The sequence below is a fragment of the Eutrema salsugineum genome, unplaced genomic scaffold (genome assembly GCF_000478725.1).
Source record: "Eutrema salsugineum unplaced genomic scaffold, Eutsalg1_0 scaffold_5, whole genome shotgun sequence".
NCBI lineage: Eukaryota > Viridiplantae > Streptophyta > Magnoliopsida > Brassicales > Brassicaceae > Eutrema > Eutrema salsugineum.
The window spans coordinates 13,888,474-13,904,480 of NW_006256612.1; the positions used below are offsets into that span (position 1 = coordinate 13,888,474).

General features: G+C 38.0%; 7 protein-coding genes across 8 annotated transcripts; 3 read left to right on the forward strand and 4 right to left on the reverse strand.

The window, feature by feature from the left end:
* Positions 1–195: 195 nt before the first annotated feature.
* On the forward strand, positions 196–1,536 carry LOC18994292 (protein RESTRICTED TEV MOVEMENT 1). Of its 2 annotated transcripts, none has more exons than XM_006417927.2 (3): positions 196–253; positions 510–730; positions 1,133–1,536. In XM_006417927.2, the coding sequence occupies exons 2-3, from the start codon at positions 512–514 to the stop codon at positions 1,448–1,450; spliced, it is 537 nt and encodes a 178-aa protein (XP_006417990.1). In that variant the 5' UTR covers positions 196–253; positions 510–511; the 3' UTR covers positions 1,451–1,536. The 2 variants fall into 2 exon arrangements, with proteins under 2 accessions (XP_006417990.1, XP_024007887.1); XM_024152119.1 differs by having other exon boundaries at positions 199–253; positions 1,130–1,536.
* A 295-nt stretch (positions 1,537–1,831) lies between these two features.
* On the forward strand, positions 1,832–2,510 carry LOC18994293 (inactive protein RESTRICTED TEV MOVEMENT 1). The gene is made up of 3 exons (XM_006417928.2): positions 1,832–1,848; positions 1,949–2,150; positions 2,220–2,510. The coding sequence occupies exons 1-3, from the start codon at positions 1,832–1,834 to the stop codon at positions 2,508–2,510; spliced, it is 510 nt and encodes a 169-aa protein (XP_006417991.2).
* Positions 2,511–2,563: 53 nt separating this feature from the next.
* Positions 2,564–4,504, reverse strand: LOC18994294 (pentatricopeptide repeat-containing protein At1g05750, chloroplastic). Its single transcript, XM_006417929.2, has one exon. It carries the CDS (start codon positions 4,502–4,504, stop codon positions 3,002–3,004), a length of 1,503 nt encoding a protein of 500 aa, XP_006417992.1. The 3' UTR covers positions 2,564–3,001.
* Positions 4,505–4,787: 283 nt separating this feature from the next.
* On the reverse strand, positions 4,788–6,160 carry LOC18994295 (protein FAM136A). The gene is made up of 3 exons (XM_006417930.2): positions 5,922–6,160; positions 5,164–5,301; positions 4,788–5,076 (listed from the first exon to the last, which is right to left on the reverse strand). The coding sequence occupies exons 1-3, from the start codon at positions 6,048–6,050 to the stop codon at positions 4,894–4,896; spliced, it is 450 nt and encodes a 149-aa protein (XP_006417993.1). The 5' UTR covers positions 6,051–6,160; the 3' UTR covers positions 4,788–4,893.
* Positions 6,161–6,222: 62 nt separating this feature from the next.
* On the forward strand, positions 6,223–7,467 carry LOC18994296 (selenoprotein F). Its single transcript, XM_006417931.2, has 4 exons — positions 6,223–6,495; positions 6,746–6,804; positions 6,925–7,106; positions 7,208–7,467. The coding sequence occupies exons 1-4, from the start codon at positions 6,297–6,299 to the stop codon at positions 7,278–7,280; spliced, it is 513 nt and encodes a 170-aa protein (XP_006417994.1). The 5' UTR covers positions 6,223–6,296; the 3' UTR covers positions 7,281–7,467.
* Positions 7,468–7,651: 184 nt separating this feature from the next.
* Positions 7,652–9,975, reverse strand: LOC18994297 (transcription factor bHLH153). The gene is made up of 6 exons (XM_006417932.2): positions 9,507–9,975; positions 8,664–8,776; positions 8,454–8,519; positions 8,304–8,369; positions 8,173–8,217; positions 7,652–8,053 (listed from the first exon to the last, which is right to left on the reverse strand). Exons 2-6 carry the CDS (start codon positions 8,772–8,774, stop codon positions 7,892–7,894), a joined length of 450 nt encoding a protein of 149 aa, XP_006417995.1. The 5' UTR covers positions 8,775–8,776; positions 9,507–9,975; the 3' UTR covers positions 7,652–7,891.
* A 1,935-nt stretch (positions 9,976–11,910) lies between these two features.
* On the reverse strand, positions 11,911–15,433 carry LOC18994298 (probable LRR receptor-like serine/threonine-protein kinase At1g05700). Its single transcript, XM_006417933.2, has 11 exons — positions 15,331–15,433; positions 14,689–15,226; positions 14,087–14,562; positions 13,859–13,997; positions 13,695–13,766; positions 13,514–13,585; positions 13,199–13,437; positions 12,880–13,115; positions 12,596–12,785; positions 12,321–12,510; positions 11,911–12,238 (listed from the first exon to the last, which is right to left on the reverse strand). The coding sequence occupies exons 1-11, from the start codon at positions 15,416–15,418 to the stop codon at positions 11,911–11,913; spliced, it is 2,568 nt and encodes an 855-aa protein (XP_006417996.1). The 5' UTR covers positions 15,419–15,433.
* Between the last annotated feature and the right edge of the window lie 574 nt (positions 15,434–16,007).

Below are 16,007 nucleotides of genomic sequence, written 5' to 3' on the forward strand. Positions count from 1 at the left end.
TTTTTTGTATATAAGTCTAATCTTCGACCATATTATGATATGAAAAACAGTATTATGATTCAAAGTTTAATATAGCGATTGCTTCAAAAGCAAATAAAAGAAAGGAATAGCTTGTTACATGAAGTTATGCATGACTGGAAACGAATATTCCAATCCAAAGCGTCCATATAAAAAAAATTTACCCTACAAAGTTATACCAACGAAAATTCTTAAAAACAAAGTCGAGCAGCAAAACCGATTTGGAGTATATCAGGTATTGCAATTATTAGTTGACTTGATAGACATGTCTAACAAGTAACAATGAACAAACCTACATGCATTTTCAAATGTCATCGATAGTTTTATCTCCTAAAATCTAATGAAAGGCTACAAAGAATCATTTCATCGTTATTTTTAGCATTTGGTAAAGGAATATTCCAATCTAAGGCTTCAATCTCTATATGTAGTATATATGTATATTTGTTTGTTGTGTATAAACCAATCGAAAGCTTAGAGTTTTGATCGTAAAGGAATGGAAGGAAAGATGAAGATAGGACCGGTAGGGAAGCATGATGCTAGAAGCACAACAATTGTAAATTGGGACGAAGGAAGTCACAGTGGCATCCTCTCTCAGATATTTCTATCTCACGGTGTCTCAGGAATTATGTCTATCCAATTCCAGTACGTGATCGACGAAAAACTCGTTTTATCCGACCGTCACGGTCCATTTTCCGGTAACATGTTTGACGTCGTAAGTCGTCTAATCCTTGACTCTTATTTTTCTCCCTCGTCACAAAATCTACAATTTACAATAGACCATGGTCGGACATCCAATATGAAACATTTTGCATTGTGGCTTCTACGTTAAGAGCTCATTATTTTATTTAAAAGAATTTTGTTGAGGGAACAGAATTATATTTTTGCGCATTTTTTTATAAAAAATTATTGTTTAAAAATTTAGAGAATTCAAAATATCATATTTTTGGTACAGACATATGGAGTTATTAAAAGTCTAATTTTTGTTTTAAGAAATGAAGTACTTAGAAATAGAATAGAAAAATATTTGGTTGTTAAATAGTATGTACATCTTGATCCATGGACATGGTTAATTATAATAAGTTTATAAATAAACATATGATTTGGGACCCAGCAGATAGAGCTGAACTATCCGCACGAGTACATAACTGGGATAAGCGGAGAGTATTACAAGTACGAAGCTAGCAATCCTCACATAAGGTCTCTCACATTCACTACCAACACTAGTGTGTATGGTCCTTTTGGCACCTCGGGTTCGGGCTACGAAAAATTTGCGTTTAAACTCGGGAAATCTCCTCAGTTCGGCGGTTTCCATGGGACTTACGATGCCTCGGGACTACAGTACATCGGTGTTTATCTCAGGCCTAAAACAGTTCAGCCTAAAATCGATACGAGCAAAGCAGAGGAAATGGAGTCCAAAATTGTCTTGGGTTGAACGTGTTTGTATAGTACTATATATACTCAAATGCTTCTATGAATAAACTGGCTTTTATCTATTCTTACTTTAGATATCAACGATCATCATCTACACCTTTTATTGTGCAATACAATCTTGTGTTGCTTGGATTGCCATATTATTTAATGCAGTAGCATCTATAGCTGTATTAAAGATAAAGAGAGGTGGTATTTACAAAGCACATCTCGGAAAACGTTTGATTTGAGTGGACCATTGCGATTCCTCCTTAACAATGGTCAAAAATCAACGGCCCATACTTTTATGATCTACTCTATATATTCATCACTCTTCCTCTCTTTTTGGACATTCCTGAAATTTTTACAGAAGCGCCAAACTCCTCAAATAACAACTAATAAAGAGATGACTTCTGAAGTCAGGTTTTGTTCATTGTCTTCCTTCTCTTCTCTATTAGCCTCCTCCTGATAAGCTGATTTGTACGAAGTTGCCTGAGCTCACAGTGTCGTTTTTATGATACAGGTTGATCAAAGTTGGTCCAGCAGGAAGGAGTTGTCGCGATTCTCAATCTTTTGATCTTCGAGGTTGCAGCGAGATCTCCCAGATTTTTGTATCAGTAGGAGGTGGCGGGATAATGTCGATCCAGTTTCAATACGTGGAAAACGGGAAATATGTGTTATCGGATCGATACGGTTCTGATTTCAATGCAAGCAAGTTTCACACCGTATGTTTCACTGTTTTTTTTTTTTCACTCCTCTGGATTCTACAAAAATGAATTGCAAACACTCTGCAGATCGAGTTGAACCATCCGGCTGAGTACATAACTGGAATCAACGGTCTATACTCTGATAACATTAAGGTCATCACTTTCACTACCAACATCCAGGAGTATGGTCCATTTGGTGTAACCCACCAGATTAGTTTCCCGCAATCTTTTGCCTACAATCTTGGAAAGTCCTATCAATTTGGTGGTTTTCATGGTTCTTATCATCATTCTGGTCTCTCATCCATTGGCTTTTATCTTTGTCCTAAAATAGTACCACCACCCAGACTTGGCTCAAAGATTCCGAAGATAGAAGCTTAAGTGATTTCCTTGGATTGGAAATAGCTCACCTTTTTCAAACTCTGTTTGCTATTTCACATTGAGATTTACATGTAATTGTGAGAGATTTTTATCCCACATTATTAATATCATTGTCATCATTAAATAAAAAAATGTTAGAAATATGTCTGAAGCTCTTATCATTACCCATAGCTTAGCGAAAGTATGCTGCAAGAAGCTTGTCATCCTTCCTGAACTTTCAATGTCTAGTCTCCATTCACTTTGGGTTCATTCTCTGCCTCTAGATCTTTTACTCATGGGAAAGACTAGATATTACCTTTTACAGTGCTATTTCTAATTTGTTGGACTTTTTTCTGAGAGACCCTTCTGGTTCCTTACCAATGTTCAAACTTACTTAAAGCAACGGACAAATACTTTTCAGTCTCATCGTAGCCCTCTCTATAATCACCACACACTCTCCTTTTCGCCAGTTCTGACTAGAACAAAATTAGGGATGTGAAAGTCCCTGGATTTCAACCATCGAGGAGATCACCAGCAGGGGTTTCAACCACACACCCTTGTAATAGCTTGAGGACCTCACGGATTGAAGCTGTCTCGACATGGGCACTGTCACCGGCCATGAACACATGCTTGCAATCATCAATCTCTATTGAACTAAACCCAGGCTGCTTCTTTAGGCCAAGACCCTTCATCTCCCCTCTCATCTTACTTGCTCCTTCCCATTTTCCATCAGCCGCGTACATGTTCGAGAGAATCACATAATTTGAATGGCTTTTCACGTTAAGCTCACTAAGATGCTTCATCATCCTCTCTGCTAACTCGGCATTGTTCCCATTAGTCCTGCAGGCTGCCAGCAAGGAGCCAATCACAACTTCATTTGGCTTCATCGGCATACTCTGTACCACCTTCAAAGCATCTTCCAATCTCCCAGCTCGACTATACAAATCCACTAAGCATCCATAATGTTCAATTCGAGGTGAGATTCTGTAATCCCTTTTCATAGTCTGGAAATATCGAAGACCTTCTTCAACTAGACCTACATGGCTACAAGCTGTTAACGCCCCGGTGAAAGTGACCGCATCAGGCTTAAACCCTTCTTCTTGCATTTTTCTGAAGTAGACCAGAGATTCATCTGCATTCCCATTAGCAGCGAAACCAACGATAACTGAGTTCCATGAAACTACGGTCCGTTTCTCCATTTTGTCAAAAACTTGTCGAGCAAACTCGACACACCCGCATCGACAATACAGATCAATCAGTGAATTACTCACTCTCACATTGTTCTTGAAATCATGACTCATGACATAGCGATGTACCCATAATCCGAACGAGAGAGCACCAAGGTTTGTGCAAGCGGCAAGAGCAGCAATAATGGCAACGTAATCTGGTTCTACTCCAGAGATCTGCATCTCACGGAACCATGCCAAAGCTTCCTCGTGAAAACCTTTCTTCACAAACCCATTCATCATAGCTGTCCAAGAAATCAAGTCTCGGTCAGGCATTTCGTCGAACATCTTAACAGCGTCATAGACTTGACCATTCCTCATGTACCCATCGATCATTGTATTCCAAGTAACCGAATTTTTGTCTTCCATGTAATCGAAAACTAGTCTAGCCTTCCGAAAACGGCCGCGTTTGGAGTACATGCCGAGAATTGCGGTGCCAACCATGACATGGTTTCTATCGAGACCAAGTTTACAAGCATACCCATGAAGCAAATCTCCCAAGGCTTCACTTCCGGAGGGAAAATCGCCACACCCAGATAGTAGAGCGATGAAAGTAATGTGGTTAGGCTCGACGCCGGCGAGTCTCATATCAGAGAATTCCTTCGCTGCATCGGCTAATCGACCATTCCGTGAGAGGAGAGTGATGCGTGAAGTCCATGAAACAGTGGTTTCGGAGGTAGATTGATTAAGTTTCTGTATCTTTGGATTGGCTTGATTTTCGCGGGTGACAAACGGTAATCGTTGTGGTATCGCCGGCGAAGGAAATCCGACGGCGGGAAGGAGACCCATTCGATAGAGTGATGGTGGTGATGTATTATTTTTTAAATTTATTTTTATCTCTAGCGAAACCCGAATTTGGACTTAGAAAACCGAAAACTCAAGCCGGATGAAATCGAATCCGATTTGGTTCGGTTCAAAATTATTTTCTCCCTTTGTTCTTCTAAGCAATTTGCTCCTCTGCAATCCTGAGGACAGAAACTCGACTCCAACAATCACCAAATAACAGAATAAATAAATATTTTCTTCAAATCTTAACTACAAAGAGAAGAACCATTACAAAGTAAAAGGTTTAGCATTTGGTCTAGTATACTTAAACTGTTCTATTGAGTGATAATGAAAGGTATTATGATCCCAGACACCAAAGTAAAACATGCTCTTATCTTCTAAGAGCTTAATTCTTAGTCGCGAATGGAGAAGGCTGTCTTCATTCTCTGAACGAGATGAGGTAATGTATCGAGATTATCCTGGATGGATTGGTTCACGCAACCCTCCATATCTTTTGCGGCATCAACCCTGTTCTTATGGAGCTTTGAAGCCTCGAATTTGTCTTGACAGACCATGAGAGATCTGTTCATCCTTTCCTGGAATCGAATTACAATTGCAGTTTTAGTACATATATATTATAACAAAAAAAGCGTGCCTTGTGAATTATAGTAATCATATGGTACCTGAAACTGAGCCATTTCGCTTTCAAAATACTGTTGAGATTTGACAACTGGAACACTGCAATGCTCAACACAGTTAGCTATCTCCTCCTGCGTCCTTCTTCTGTCAAAGCACTCGTATGCACATTTGAAATAAGCTTGCTGCAATCGATCATTATTGAAACGAACGTCAGCTTAAGTGAAGCTGAAAATAACTAGTTCGTGTTTTTAAACATTTATAATATGAAAAACAACACACTTTCATAAAACTTGAGCTATGGTTGTAGAGACAAAATCAAACTTTTAAAGTTTTAAGTTTCCAGGTACTTAACACAACTAAAAGAAGACGCATCTTCTCATCAAATAACCTTAGAGACCAAATTTTCATATATAAAGAAATCGATTTTTAAACTAAGATTGTATCAAAATTTCATATCCGGCAGCAGACATAGCTCAGTAAACTTACTAAAAACTTGAATAGAAAAGAGATTCACCACAAGAGATCTTCACTAAAACAAATGAATGCCTGAATTAACCATTAAAAGTAGCCTCTTTTTGTTATTAATTCGTTTCCATTGAAGGGAAATTTCGGCTTTTTGGCTGTCTTCTCAAAATTGGTAAACTGTTCATCCAACCCAAAATAAAGAGGCGATGAACAGACAAACACATACGCAACATACACTTAATTATAAGCACGAGAACCAGGATTGCTATACAAACATATCTGATTGTCAAAAATGTATGTATGTATCTGATTGTCAAAAATGTATGTATGTATATACCTGAAGGGTGAAATTGATATGATCCTGAATAGGAGAGAGCTGCGATTGAGCAGATGCATTAACTTCTTCGAGTTTTCTTCTGATCCTCTCCGATACAATTTGCTCTTCCGCCGCTGCTATGTGATCCATCGTCTCTCTCGAAAGGTAATTTTGATTTTAGGGTTTTAGGGGGTTTAGAAGCGAGCTCGCAAGCCGTTGTCATTGTCTCTTTAACAAAAAATACTTCTCACGTCGGTCGGTCGAGACTTTTCCGGTTTTTTAGATGATGTCAACTAAACCAAATTGCATTATTCGGATCATATAAACCGGAATTAACCGGATCGGAATCAACATTAGAGTCGCTTCGTCGCATCTGCGAAGACTTGGGATCTGTTGATGAGAAAGAGGGAGATGGCTCGAGCGTGGTCGACGATGGTTGTATTATCAGCGAAAATGTTGGTGATGGTTTTGATGTTGACATCGTCGATCTCAGCAAAAGAGCAGCTGAGCACTAAAGAATGCGAAGATCTAGGCTTTACCGGTCTTGCTCTCTGCTCTGATTGCCACTCACTTTCTGATTACGTCAAGGACCAAGGTTCGTTTCCTCATAGGATCTCTATGCCTGCTTGATTTGAGTATCGCAGTTTTGCTTCTCCCCTAGAAAAGATTCGGGATTTACGATCTGCAATGTAATTGGTGAATTGGAATTGGTTAAGATGGTTCCAGTAATTGAAGAAACCAATAGTAGTAATATCTGGAAGAACTAAGAAGAGTGAAATTGTCTAAAGTTTTGTGATTTATGAGCTAAATCATTCTCTTTGGGGGTTATCATATTGTATTCGCAGAGTTGGTATCTGACTGCTTGAAATGTTGCGCTGATGATTCTGAGGATTCCATGAGTAAGGTAGGCTTTTGAAACTGATTAGATGGAGACAGAAACATCTTCTGCAACATTCATTGAATGAAAGAGAAGGAGAGTGATGACTCGTTTACATTTTTTTTTTTTTTTGGGGGTCGATTGCAGGTTACCTATTCAGGCGCTATATTAGAGGTGTGTATGAGGAAGCTAGTTTTCTATCCTGAAATTGTTGGTTTTATTGAAGAAGAGAAAGAAAAGTTCCCTAGCGTAAAAGTTCAGTACATTTTCAACTCACCACCCAAGTTGATCATGCTTGATGAAGATGGTGAACATAAGGAAACAATAAGGTAATCATGTGTTTGATATCTCGTCCACGTTTAGCAGAAGCGCTTCATTCCTACAACTCTGTAAGTGTTCTGTTTGTTTCTTGATTTGCTTTCTTTTGCAGAATCGACAACTGGAAACGCGAACATCTACTGCAGTATATGCGGGAAAAGGTCAAGCCTACCTCAGCAAGTTAGTGTAATCAATCACTGTGATCACTCTTTAGGGGCCACCTAGGCCAAACCAGTGGGATCTAATAGTTAAAAACTCATTGTGATCGACTTATCTTTACTTTCTCCTAGCTATTTGGTTTGTATGTTCTGAACCTTTGCAATCACAGTGTTAAGTCTTCTATCCAATGTCCTTGTGAAAGGTTAATGTGAATTTTTGTGCTTAGCTGTTTGGTATAATTACAAGCAAAATCCGTCACCGTTCTTGTGTTATGATCTTTCCCTCAACAGCGAATTAAAGCTTGCCTTGGATCTTTAGATCTACTTTAGATCTAGAAAGATGCATAGGATAGTTTTGGGAAGAGCAGAACATATTAGATATTAGGCAATTTTTTCGCATAAAGATTACTCTGCAATAGAATCAATTTGTCTTTAATTGGGAAAATTACATAAGTCCAAGTAAGGGGATGCATTAAGCAGTCAAATAATAACAGACATTGCCAACGTTGTCTTTAAAACATCTTCATGTGTCTCTCTGTCTGTATATGTTACAGAGGGAACATCATAATAAATAACAATTGGTCATCTTCTTTAGGCAGAAGACAAAGATCTTAGTAGGTTGTGAAGAGTCGAATCGGTCATCTAAAGGGTGATTGAGACATGACATTCAACGCTGGAGATGGAGGAGTCTTCACGGGAGCCCATATATCAGCCCCGTTGCTTTGAGCAACTCCTACTGTATACTCCATCGGAACGAGACATAATCCTCTGTTTCTCAGGCTGGACTGCTCCAGCTCCACCTGGTTATAAAGACGAGAAAATCATTCCTTGCAAGATATTCAAGTTCCAAGTGCAAATCTGTCATATGCAGAACAGAAATAGTGGACCAAGTATAAATGGGGTCAAGATTCATGCTCACCTGCGTAGCGGCGGACATTGTTTGCAGATACGGAGCGCTTAGCACCTGTTTAAAAAGAATATGAAAACTCAGATGTTGATGAAATGAAAGAATCATGCTTGGTAATGGTATTGAACTGATGAAGAGCAGACCTTCACTTGTTCGTGAAGGAACTCTATGTAGTGCATCGCGTCTAGAAGCACTGATGCAGTGTCGGTCTGTGGCATGGAGTCAAAGAAGATTAGAGATAAGTATGCGTGGAGAGATAAATTCTCTTGATTTGCTTAACAGAAAAGTGTTACCTTCCCATAAGGGGAAACTATCTGTTGAAGAGCTGAAATACGTTCTCCAACTTTGTCCTTCCTCTCCTGTTTTTATTACCATTAAGAAACCAAAGATGGAAGGATCAAATACCATGCCGGTTCGCTATCTCTGCACTCTTTGGTCTGTTGAACCAAAGACTGAAAGAATAACTCGACCGAGAAATCCATGAAAACTAGGTTAAGCAAGACCTTGGAATTGAAAGAGAGATCGGACTTATGGCGTTTGATGCTGCTTTCTTCGAGAGAGCAAACATTCCGCTTATTCTCCATCATCATTCCGGCGTATCTAGAGAATTCCATTCCTTTTTCAAATTTTCAATGAGAAAAACAGAGAGAAAACATCAAGACATGATAAAGATCATCAACCCATAATGACCAGAATTATATACTACAAGACATTTCACATGAGGTACGAGGTTACCATCCTAATGCAAATTACAGACCACAAAGATTACAAGATCTATGAATGAGGATCTTGTTCTGGACCAACCAATGCATTGAGAGACGGGATATGGATTAGAATATTAAGCCAAGACAAAGGTATGGTCAAAGATTTAGGCAAGGATTTGTGGTCAGAGACTAGGGCCTTGAGTTCACATCAGCTTAAGCATTATTTTAAGGATTTGTAAGCACAATTAATTATAAGCTCAAGCAAAGTATCTTATCATTACTTGCTTAAATTATTTTTATGTACTCATAAACTGACAATAACATCTCATATGCGTGAATCACTTGCGTCCCTAAAAACAGGAAAAAACACACAGAATCCTCCACGGATCAGATGAGAATTGTTGATTTAACTTTAAACTATAAATGAACTTATTCCATTACAATCAAAACTCTACGAGTAAAAACTGTTTACATTATCAAAGATGGTAACGAAATCAAAAGCTAATCCAACTGGAAATTAGCAACAAGAAGAGGAGAGAGAGAGAACTAAATATACGAGAAGTATGTTAATTAAGCCAAAAATGGAGAAAAAACAGAGGAGAAGAAGAAAGAAACAGAGCTTATGGAGAGAGATAGACTCACAAATTGGCAGAAGAATCTAAGAAAAAGCTTTGTTCTTTAAGAAGCCGCAACCCACAACTTCTCAAAGCTCCCAGTTTTCTTCGTCTAAACCCTAAAAATAATTGTTTTTTTTTGTCCTTCAGCTTCTGACAACACAAAACCCGATAAGACACATAAATGTTTCTCTCTCTCTCTCTCTCTCTCTCTCTTGAGTTTTCTCAGTCTAAAAGGCAAAACTCCAAACCCGTATATACATCAGTCTTTTCCTTTTGTTTGACACTTAGACGGCGTCCAAGATCGTGCTGTAACGCGAAATCATGTCATGGTGAAGAGCTCAGGCTGAGTGAAAATGGCGTCGTTTCTTTAAAGGTTGTGAGAAATAAGAGCAGACGCAGAAATCTCGGCGTGAGAAAAGGAGAGAAAGAGAGGGACAATAAGAAGAAACTGTCTAAAACCAAAAAGAAAAAAGGAAGAAGAAACTGTGTCTGTGGATGCTAAAACCAAACGAAAGCAAATAGAAAGGGAACTGCTTTTTATACGTCTTTTTCTTCTCGACTTTTTTTGGGTGAAGTAATGTCATTTAACTATCCATCAATTTCAAAAATTTCTTGGGACTAACATCTGTTGTAGTTTTCATTTTTATCGACAATAAACATTTTTTTACCACCCATGTAAAGGTTACAAATATATTTTTCTTTAGATTATACACATGCTACAAAATTTGTTCAGATTATTCGAAGTAAGAGCTACTTCATGCCTCTTTAATTTTATCTTCATACAGAAATCTCTAGATGCTACGCAGATGGTCCAGAGACATCTAGCTTAACTGTTATATACATATTTCTATATCATATAGGTTTTTTTAGATTACCATGACAATTCAAACTTGTGGTGCTTAGTGATTTTGTTGAACTGGAAACTAAAGCAAGTTAGTTTATCGCCATAACTCTCAACTCCAAACCAGTGCCGTTGGATAATATAGGTAATTCCAAACAAGCTAGTTTTATTAAATTCCTAATTCCTAATTTTTTAGAGTCTTTAGTGTTCAGACTAATTGCATTTTGTTTCAAGAAATACTTCTTTCTTTGCTTGTTTACCTTATTCAATTTTTATCTATACTAACTACATTACTACACCACATATGAACACTACATAACATAAGATTCCTAATGAATACTGCTCGTGGCGACCATTTGATATTTGTTCATCCAAAAAGAAAAAAAAAGGAAGCATTTGATATAGTACTATTGTGTTAATCATAATTCGACAGCTATTATGCAACACATGGAGAGATGTAGAGAGGTCCTCGTAGTTATACCAGTCCCAGGTAGAAGTCGCTTTAAATACTTTCAACATTACTCATTATAATTTATTATTATTGTACATAGAAGTAGAACTATTTTTTTCTTTATTTGATAGTGACATTTGGAAGGTTATTTATTTTGTCAACATATTTGACCAACTCTCTGCACCCATCAATCTTTCCACTTTCTCACTTTTTTTGCTTTCTCTTTTTCTTTGAATTTTGTTCTATTCTCTTTGAAAGTAACAAAAATATCAACTAGTTATGGAGAGGTTAACGCATCGGACTCTACTCAGAGGCCAGAATAATTCTCTGAGTAGCTAATATTTCAAGATAAACATATATCAATCAATCAATCTATTTCACAATGCAATTGAAAACATCAATTCTCAACAAATACAAGTATTCTCTAACTTTTACAATTAATAAATAGGGAATAAATACTATGATACACATGTTTACAATACATTAACTGATGGACAAGTAAGACAAGATTAAATTTGTCTGACGTCAACTCACAGAGACTCAGATGGTGAGGAGACGCGCGCGTGTGCATAAACTGCAAACTCGCGCTCTGAGTCATTCACGTGGGGGCGGTTAGAAGAAACGTGTTTTGAAACGCAGTCGCGGAGGAAACGATCGCGTGAGTTAAATAGAAGATTTGTGTGGGGACATGGGCACAGACCGTGCGTCGCAAAAGTCCAAGGTATCAGCGTTTTTCTTCTTCAAAAGGTACGTTGGCCCCACGCGGTTTTGGTCGTCTTTGTCTTCTTTGTCAATATCCTCTCGTCTTTCTTTTTTTTTTCTCTCTTCTTATGGCCACCACCAGATTAGGTACTAGTTTTTCTACTTCATTTATTTTCTTGGTCGTTTTTTCTTTGAGCCAATTCAATCTCAAAATCCAAATTCAACTTTCATTTGAGCTTTTGAACTGTAGCAAAGTATATGGGCTTCTAAAACTGTAATATAAGACTGATTTTTTTTCAAACATGTATTTTAATAAGTTACATACCAAGCTGCCAAGTACCAATCAAAAAATAAACGAAACAAAAATAAACCAACATCTTTTGATTCCAACCGCTTCACTTCTAAAACCTTGTGTTGTTACATGAATAATCCTTGTTAACTCTCTTCTCTTTGAAGACACTCCTTCAGTCCTCTAACAATCTGTTGCATGTTTGGCCTCTCAGAGACGTTTTGCGAAACAGATGCCAAAGCGAGCTCCACAATTTTCCAAACAGAATTTGATTCAAAATCTTTCGACATTTTGGAATCTATCACGTTGCTCACATCATTAGTAGACTTCAAGATAGATATCACCCAATCACTCACATGAACACGCTTCGTTTGTGACTCACTGATAACAGTTTTTCCCGTAATCATCTCCAATAGAACAACTCCAAAGCTGTAAATGTCACTCTTCTCGTTTAACCCATTTGTCTCAAAGCATCTACACATTTTTTTAAGAAAACAGATCACAATCACAAAAGAATATTCAAATATTGGTCATAGAGATAAGAGAGAAAACTGACAGTGGATCGAGATATCCGGGAGTCCCAGCGACTAGAGTGGATACGTGAGAGCGACTCTCTCTCTGAATACTCCTCGAGAGTCCAAAATCCGCAAGCTTTGCTCTGTTTTTTTCGTTCAACAATATGTTCGAAGTCTTCACATCTCTGTGAACTATCGCAGGTTTGCATCCCCAGTGAAGATACTCAAGCCCTTCATAGAGATTTATCGTTGAAGGTTTAAACTTTCTGATTAACTACAAAAGAAAAGCAACAAAGATCGAATATTTTGTTCATACCTTGTGCTGCATCAAGTGCAATCTGAAGTCTCTGTGTCCAGGTCAATGTATGACCATACTTTCCACAGAGATGATCCGCCATGTTGCCATTAGCCATGAACTCATAGATCAATCCCATTTTATCAGCTTCATGGAAATAACCAATCAGCGCAGTGAGGTTTACGTGATGAACCCTCACAAGAACTTCAACCTATACAAATGCATATATATTGTAGGTGGTTATGATCTTGGAGGAAGTGTTTGGCAAAAACTTTCTGGAATCAATATCTGAAATTCTACATTACCTCAGAGCGAAACTCTTTGAATCCTTGAGCTGATGTTTCTGATAAAAGTTTAACAGCAACTTGAAGGTTGTTATAGTAGCCATGGTAAACTGTTCCAAAACCTCCTTTACCGAGGACACGACCGAAATTATTTGTCATCTTTACAACGTCTGCAAAGGTAAACAATAATGTGTTCGAATCTGCCATTGGCCTGTTTCTTGTTCCATTGTCTGCATCTTCTTCCACCGCCGAGTTTACTTTGCAAAAGAAAGTTTAAGCAACTGGTAATGTGATAAACAGTTAGGTCGGTAAAAAGGTAGGTGTATAGATAGATTTTTACCTGACTTTTTCCTGCGGTTCTTGATCTTCCAAAACACACCAGACAATAATAGGAGAATGAAAAATGCTGCCAATGATGCGACAGACGCCGTCACAAATGTTTTCTTGTTACTTTTTCCGCAAGAAATCTCGGTACAGAGTCCTGGATTCTCTCCGACCTTTAGCGAGAGCGATCCGCTCTTTGATCTTTCTAATAACTCGGACGGAACCGAGCCCGTTAGCTTGTTTTTCTCCAGATTTCTGCATATTTTGGTAGGAGTTTGAGTCCATCATTATCGATCTAATTTTTTGTTATATCAATATGTTTATGACTTACAAAACCCTCAAAAACTTCAGTCTTGACAGAAACTCTGGAATGTCTCCGGTTAGCTCATTGTTTGATAAGTCTCTTCCGATTAAGAAGAAACACAGAATTGTCTTGTTCAAGTCAAGGAACTCTTTTCCAATATATATATACAAAAGCATCAGTATCAGAATCCTGAATTAGATGAACTCACAGCTCTTGGATCATTGTGAGGTTAGAGAAGGAGGGAGATATGTGACCCGTTAACCCGCTAGAGGCTAAGCTCCTGCGTCCAAGCAACAATTATTTCAATCAATTTACAAAATCTATGGACTGATCATTGATTAAGAAGAGATGAACAATGTAAATTACACTTACAGTGATGTTATTCTGGGAGGAGTGAGACTATCATAGCTACAATTAAGGCCTTCCCAAATGTATTCATTAGGTAAGCAAGGATCTCCTTGCCAGTTTTTCTTCACTTTATAACTCACCTTTATGCTAGAAACCGCATCACCTATAAGTTTCAGTTGAAAGTGTATCATTGATCAAGCTAAGAAAGAAAAAAAAGATTGAATTTTGCTTAGTCATTTTACTAGCACATACCATCCTCTTGGCTGGTAAAAGACTGGGAGAAACTGTTTCCGATGTAGATCTCTAGAGCGTTGATGATAGGGGGAAGCGTAGACTTAGGGGTTCTCTCGAGCGTAAACTTAATATCCGTTTGGCTCTCAGGCTTCAAAAAAACAGTGTCTGTTTGAAGGTATTTTGGACTGACGTCAGCCATTTTCACTCCGTTAATGCGGATTTCAAACTCTCTGGTCTCATTTGTTCTGAGACTGAGATCTTCGACCTCAGCGAAATGCATGTAAACAAAGTACCTGACATTCGGATCACTGTTGTTCAAAACCATTTTGATGGGTTCTGTTATGTTTGTGTGAGTCAGTGCTCTGCTCATCACCAAACTTGAAATGTTGTAACTATTATTGTTTGAGATCACTGGAAGTGATGTGTTGACCTCTCTATATAAGTCGCTTAAATTGTGAGGTTTCCAGATTCGGTCATAGACATCTTCACTATATCTGATTTCACGAACCAAATATGTCCAAGTTCAGTCCATTATGGATAAAAATAGTCAACTTGGAGCTACAGAAACAGAAACAGAGCAATAAACAGAGCAAGAAACAGAGCAAGAAACAGAGGTTTACCTGACAGGTGGATCCATGAGAGAACGAAAGTCCCAGCGTCTAGAGAATAAGAGAGCACCGTTTGGAGAGTCATACGTCGTATTGTCGTTTCCGAGAAACCTAAGCTCTAATGTTGATATAAATGGAGTTCCTTTGGCTTTGTTTCCCAAACAGACAAATATCTTCTCAGATTGGCTCAAGTAAATAACTTCTTTGGTAACAACGATGGATGTATCGTCTAACGACACACTGGCCCAGATATTTCCTCCAAGAAACAGATCAAATTCGGGTGGGTTGTTTTCTCCGTCGTAATTACCGTACATGAAAGTGGTTCGTATGAGGTACTTCTTGCCTTTCCCCTGTTTTGGGATCAGTGTATAGCAGTTTCTAGAACCTTCCGGGAAGCTCCTTAGGTTTTGAAGCTGTGTTTGAGCTGTGAAGGAGACCGATTTGGAGACTCCGGTCTCGACGAAGGATGAATCTGAGACATAGACTATGCCCGTTGTGTCGTCTGTGTATGATGATCCACTTGAGATTCCACAGTCAATGCTTATGAAACCTGTGAGATTTGACATTTATTCATCCATAAAGTTATGAGTATAGGACTAGATTTTCTTCATTTAAAACTACTCTTCAAGATTGTAAGAATCAGTTTAAGAAAACCTGATTGATCTTGGGAAAGAACTGAAACGGCGAGACACAATGCAAATGCTGCTGAATATATCAAATAGAGATAACGTAACCTTTCCATTTTCGTCTGGTTTTTGAAACAAAAAAAAAGGAAGAACAAAAATAAAGACAACCAAGAATGGGTTTGAGATTTTTGATGTGATGAAATTTGTATTTAACGACCGAAAAAGAAATATTCTGGAGGTAAACTTGGAAGACCTAAGTTAAACAAATTGGGATGTTAAGTTATTTAGCTACTTGCTCTCGGTGACCTAGCAAAGTCAAATCAACATTAAAAGTCAACTTGAAAAATGTTTAGACATGACGAGCATGATAAAAGATGACGCCTCATCTTGGAGCTGCGCTGACCAACAAACAAATGACATGAACAAGTCACGAAGAAAACCACAGCCTTGGATAAAAATATCAGAATAAAGAGAGCTATATTGAGTTAAGAGTTTTTCCAGGTAAAGGTACCAAACAGTATTAACAAATTTTGGTTATTATTCATGTTGCAGAATCAAAGACTGACAAACGTAGCAAAAAGACTTAAGCTGTAGAAGCGTACAGTACCTATGAAAACCAGTGTCACCCTGAACATGTCCAATGCGTTTAGTGACTTGTTAAATTTGCCATGTGTTACAAGGTATGATAGTATCACAGAGATTAGA

Excerpts from the sequence above, each read along its gene's own strand:
- LOC18994293 (XM_006417928.2), top strand. Across the intron at positions 2,151-2,219 it reads ATGCAAGCAAGTTTCACACC|ATCGAGTTGAACCATCCGGC; the intron begins GTATGTTTCACT and ends AACACTCTGCAG.
- LOC18994296 (XM_006417931.2), top strand. The coding sequence starts at position 6,297 with ATGAGAAAGAGGGAGATGGCTCGAGCGTGGTCGACGATGGTTGTATTA. Across the intron at positions 6,805-6,924 it reads CTGAGGATTCCATGAGTAAG|GTTACCTATTCAGGCGCTAT; the intron begins GTAGGCTTTTGA and ends GGTCGATTGCAG. Across the intron at positions 7,107-7,207 it reads GAACATAAGGAAACAATAAG|AATCGACAACTGGAAACGCG; the intron begins GTAATCATGTGT and ends TTTCTTTTGCAG.
- LOC18994298 (XM_006417933.2), bottom strand. The coding sequence starts at position 15,418 with ATGGAAAGGTTACGTTATCTCTATTTGATATATTCAGCAGCATTTGCA. Across the intron at positions 13,438-13,513 it reads CTGAAGTTTTTGAGGGTTTT|AAATCTGGAGAAAAACAAGC; the intron begins GTAAGTCATAAA and ends CAAAATATGCAG. Across the intron at positions 12,239-12,320 it reads CCCGGATATCTCGATCCACT|ATGCTTTGAGACAAATGGGT; the intron begins GTCAGTTTTCTC and ends AAAAATGTGTAG.
- LOC18994292 (XM_024152119.1), top strand. The coding sequence starts at position 512 with ATGGAAGGAAAGATGAAGATAGGACCGGTAGGGAAGCATGATGCTAGA. Across the intron at positions 731-1,129 it reads CCGGTAACATGTTTGACGTC|CAGATAGAGCTGAACTATCC; the intron begins GTAAGTCGTCTA and ends TTTGGGACCCAG.
- LOC18994294 (XM_006417929.2), bottom strand. The coding sequence starts at position 4,504 with ATGGGTCTCCTTCCCGCCGTCGGATTTCCTTCGCCGGCGATACCACAA.
- LOC18994295 (XM_006417930.2), bottom strand. The coding sequence starts at position 6,050 with ATGGATCACATAGCAGCGGCGGAAGAGCAAATTGTATCGGAGAGGATC. Across the intron at positions 5,302-5,921 it reads ATATCAATTTCACCCTTCAG|CAAGCTTATTTCAAATGTGC; the intron begins GTATATACATAC and ends GATCGATTGCAG. Across the intron at positions 5,077-5,163 it reads GCGAAATGGCTCAGTTTCAG|GAAAGGATGAACAGATCTCT; the intron begins GTACCATATGAT and ends ATTCGATTCCAG.
- LOC18994297 (XM_006417932.2), bottom strand. The coding sequence starts at position 8,774 with ATGGAATTCTCTAGATACGCCGGAATGATGATGGAGAATAAGCGGAAT. Across the intron at positions 8,520-8,663 it reads ATCTCTCTTTCAATTCCAAG|GAGAGGAAGGACAAAGTTGG; the intron begins GTCTTGCTTAAC and ends TAATAAAAACAG. Across the intron at positions 8,218-8,303 it reads TCCTTCACGAACAAGTGAAG|GTGCTAAGCGCTCCGTATCT; the intron begins GTCTGCTCTTCA and ends CTTTTTAAACAG.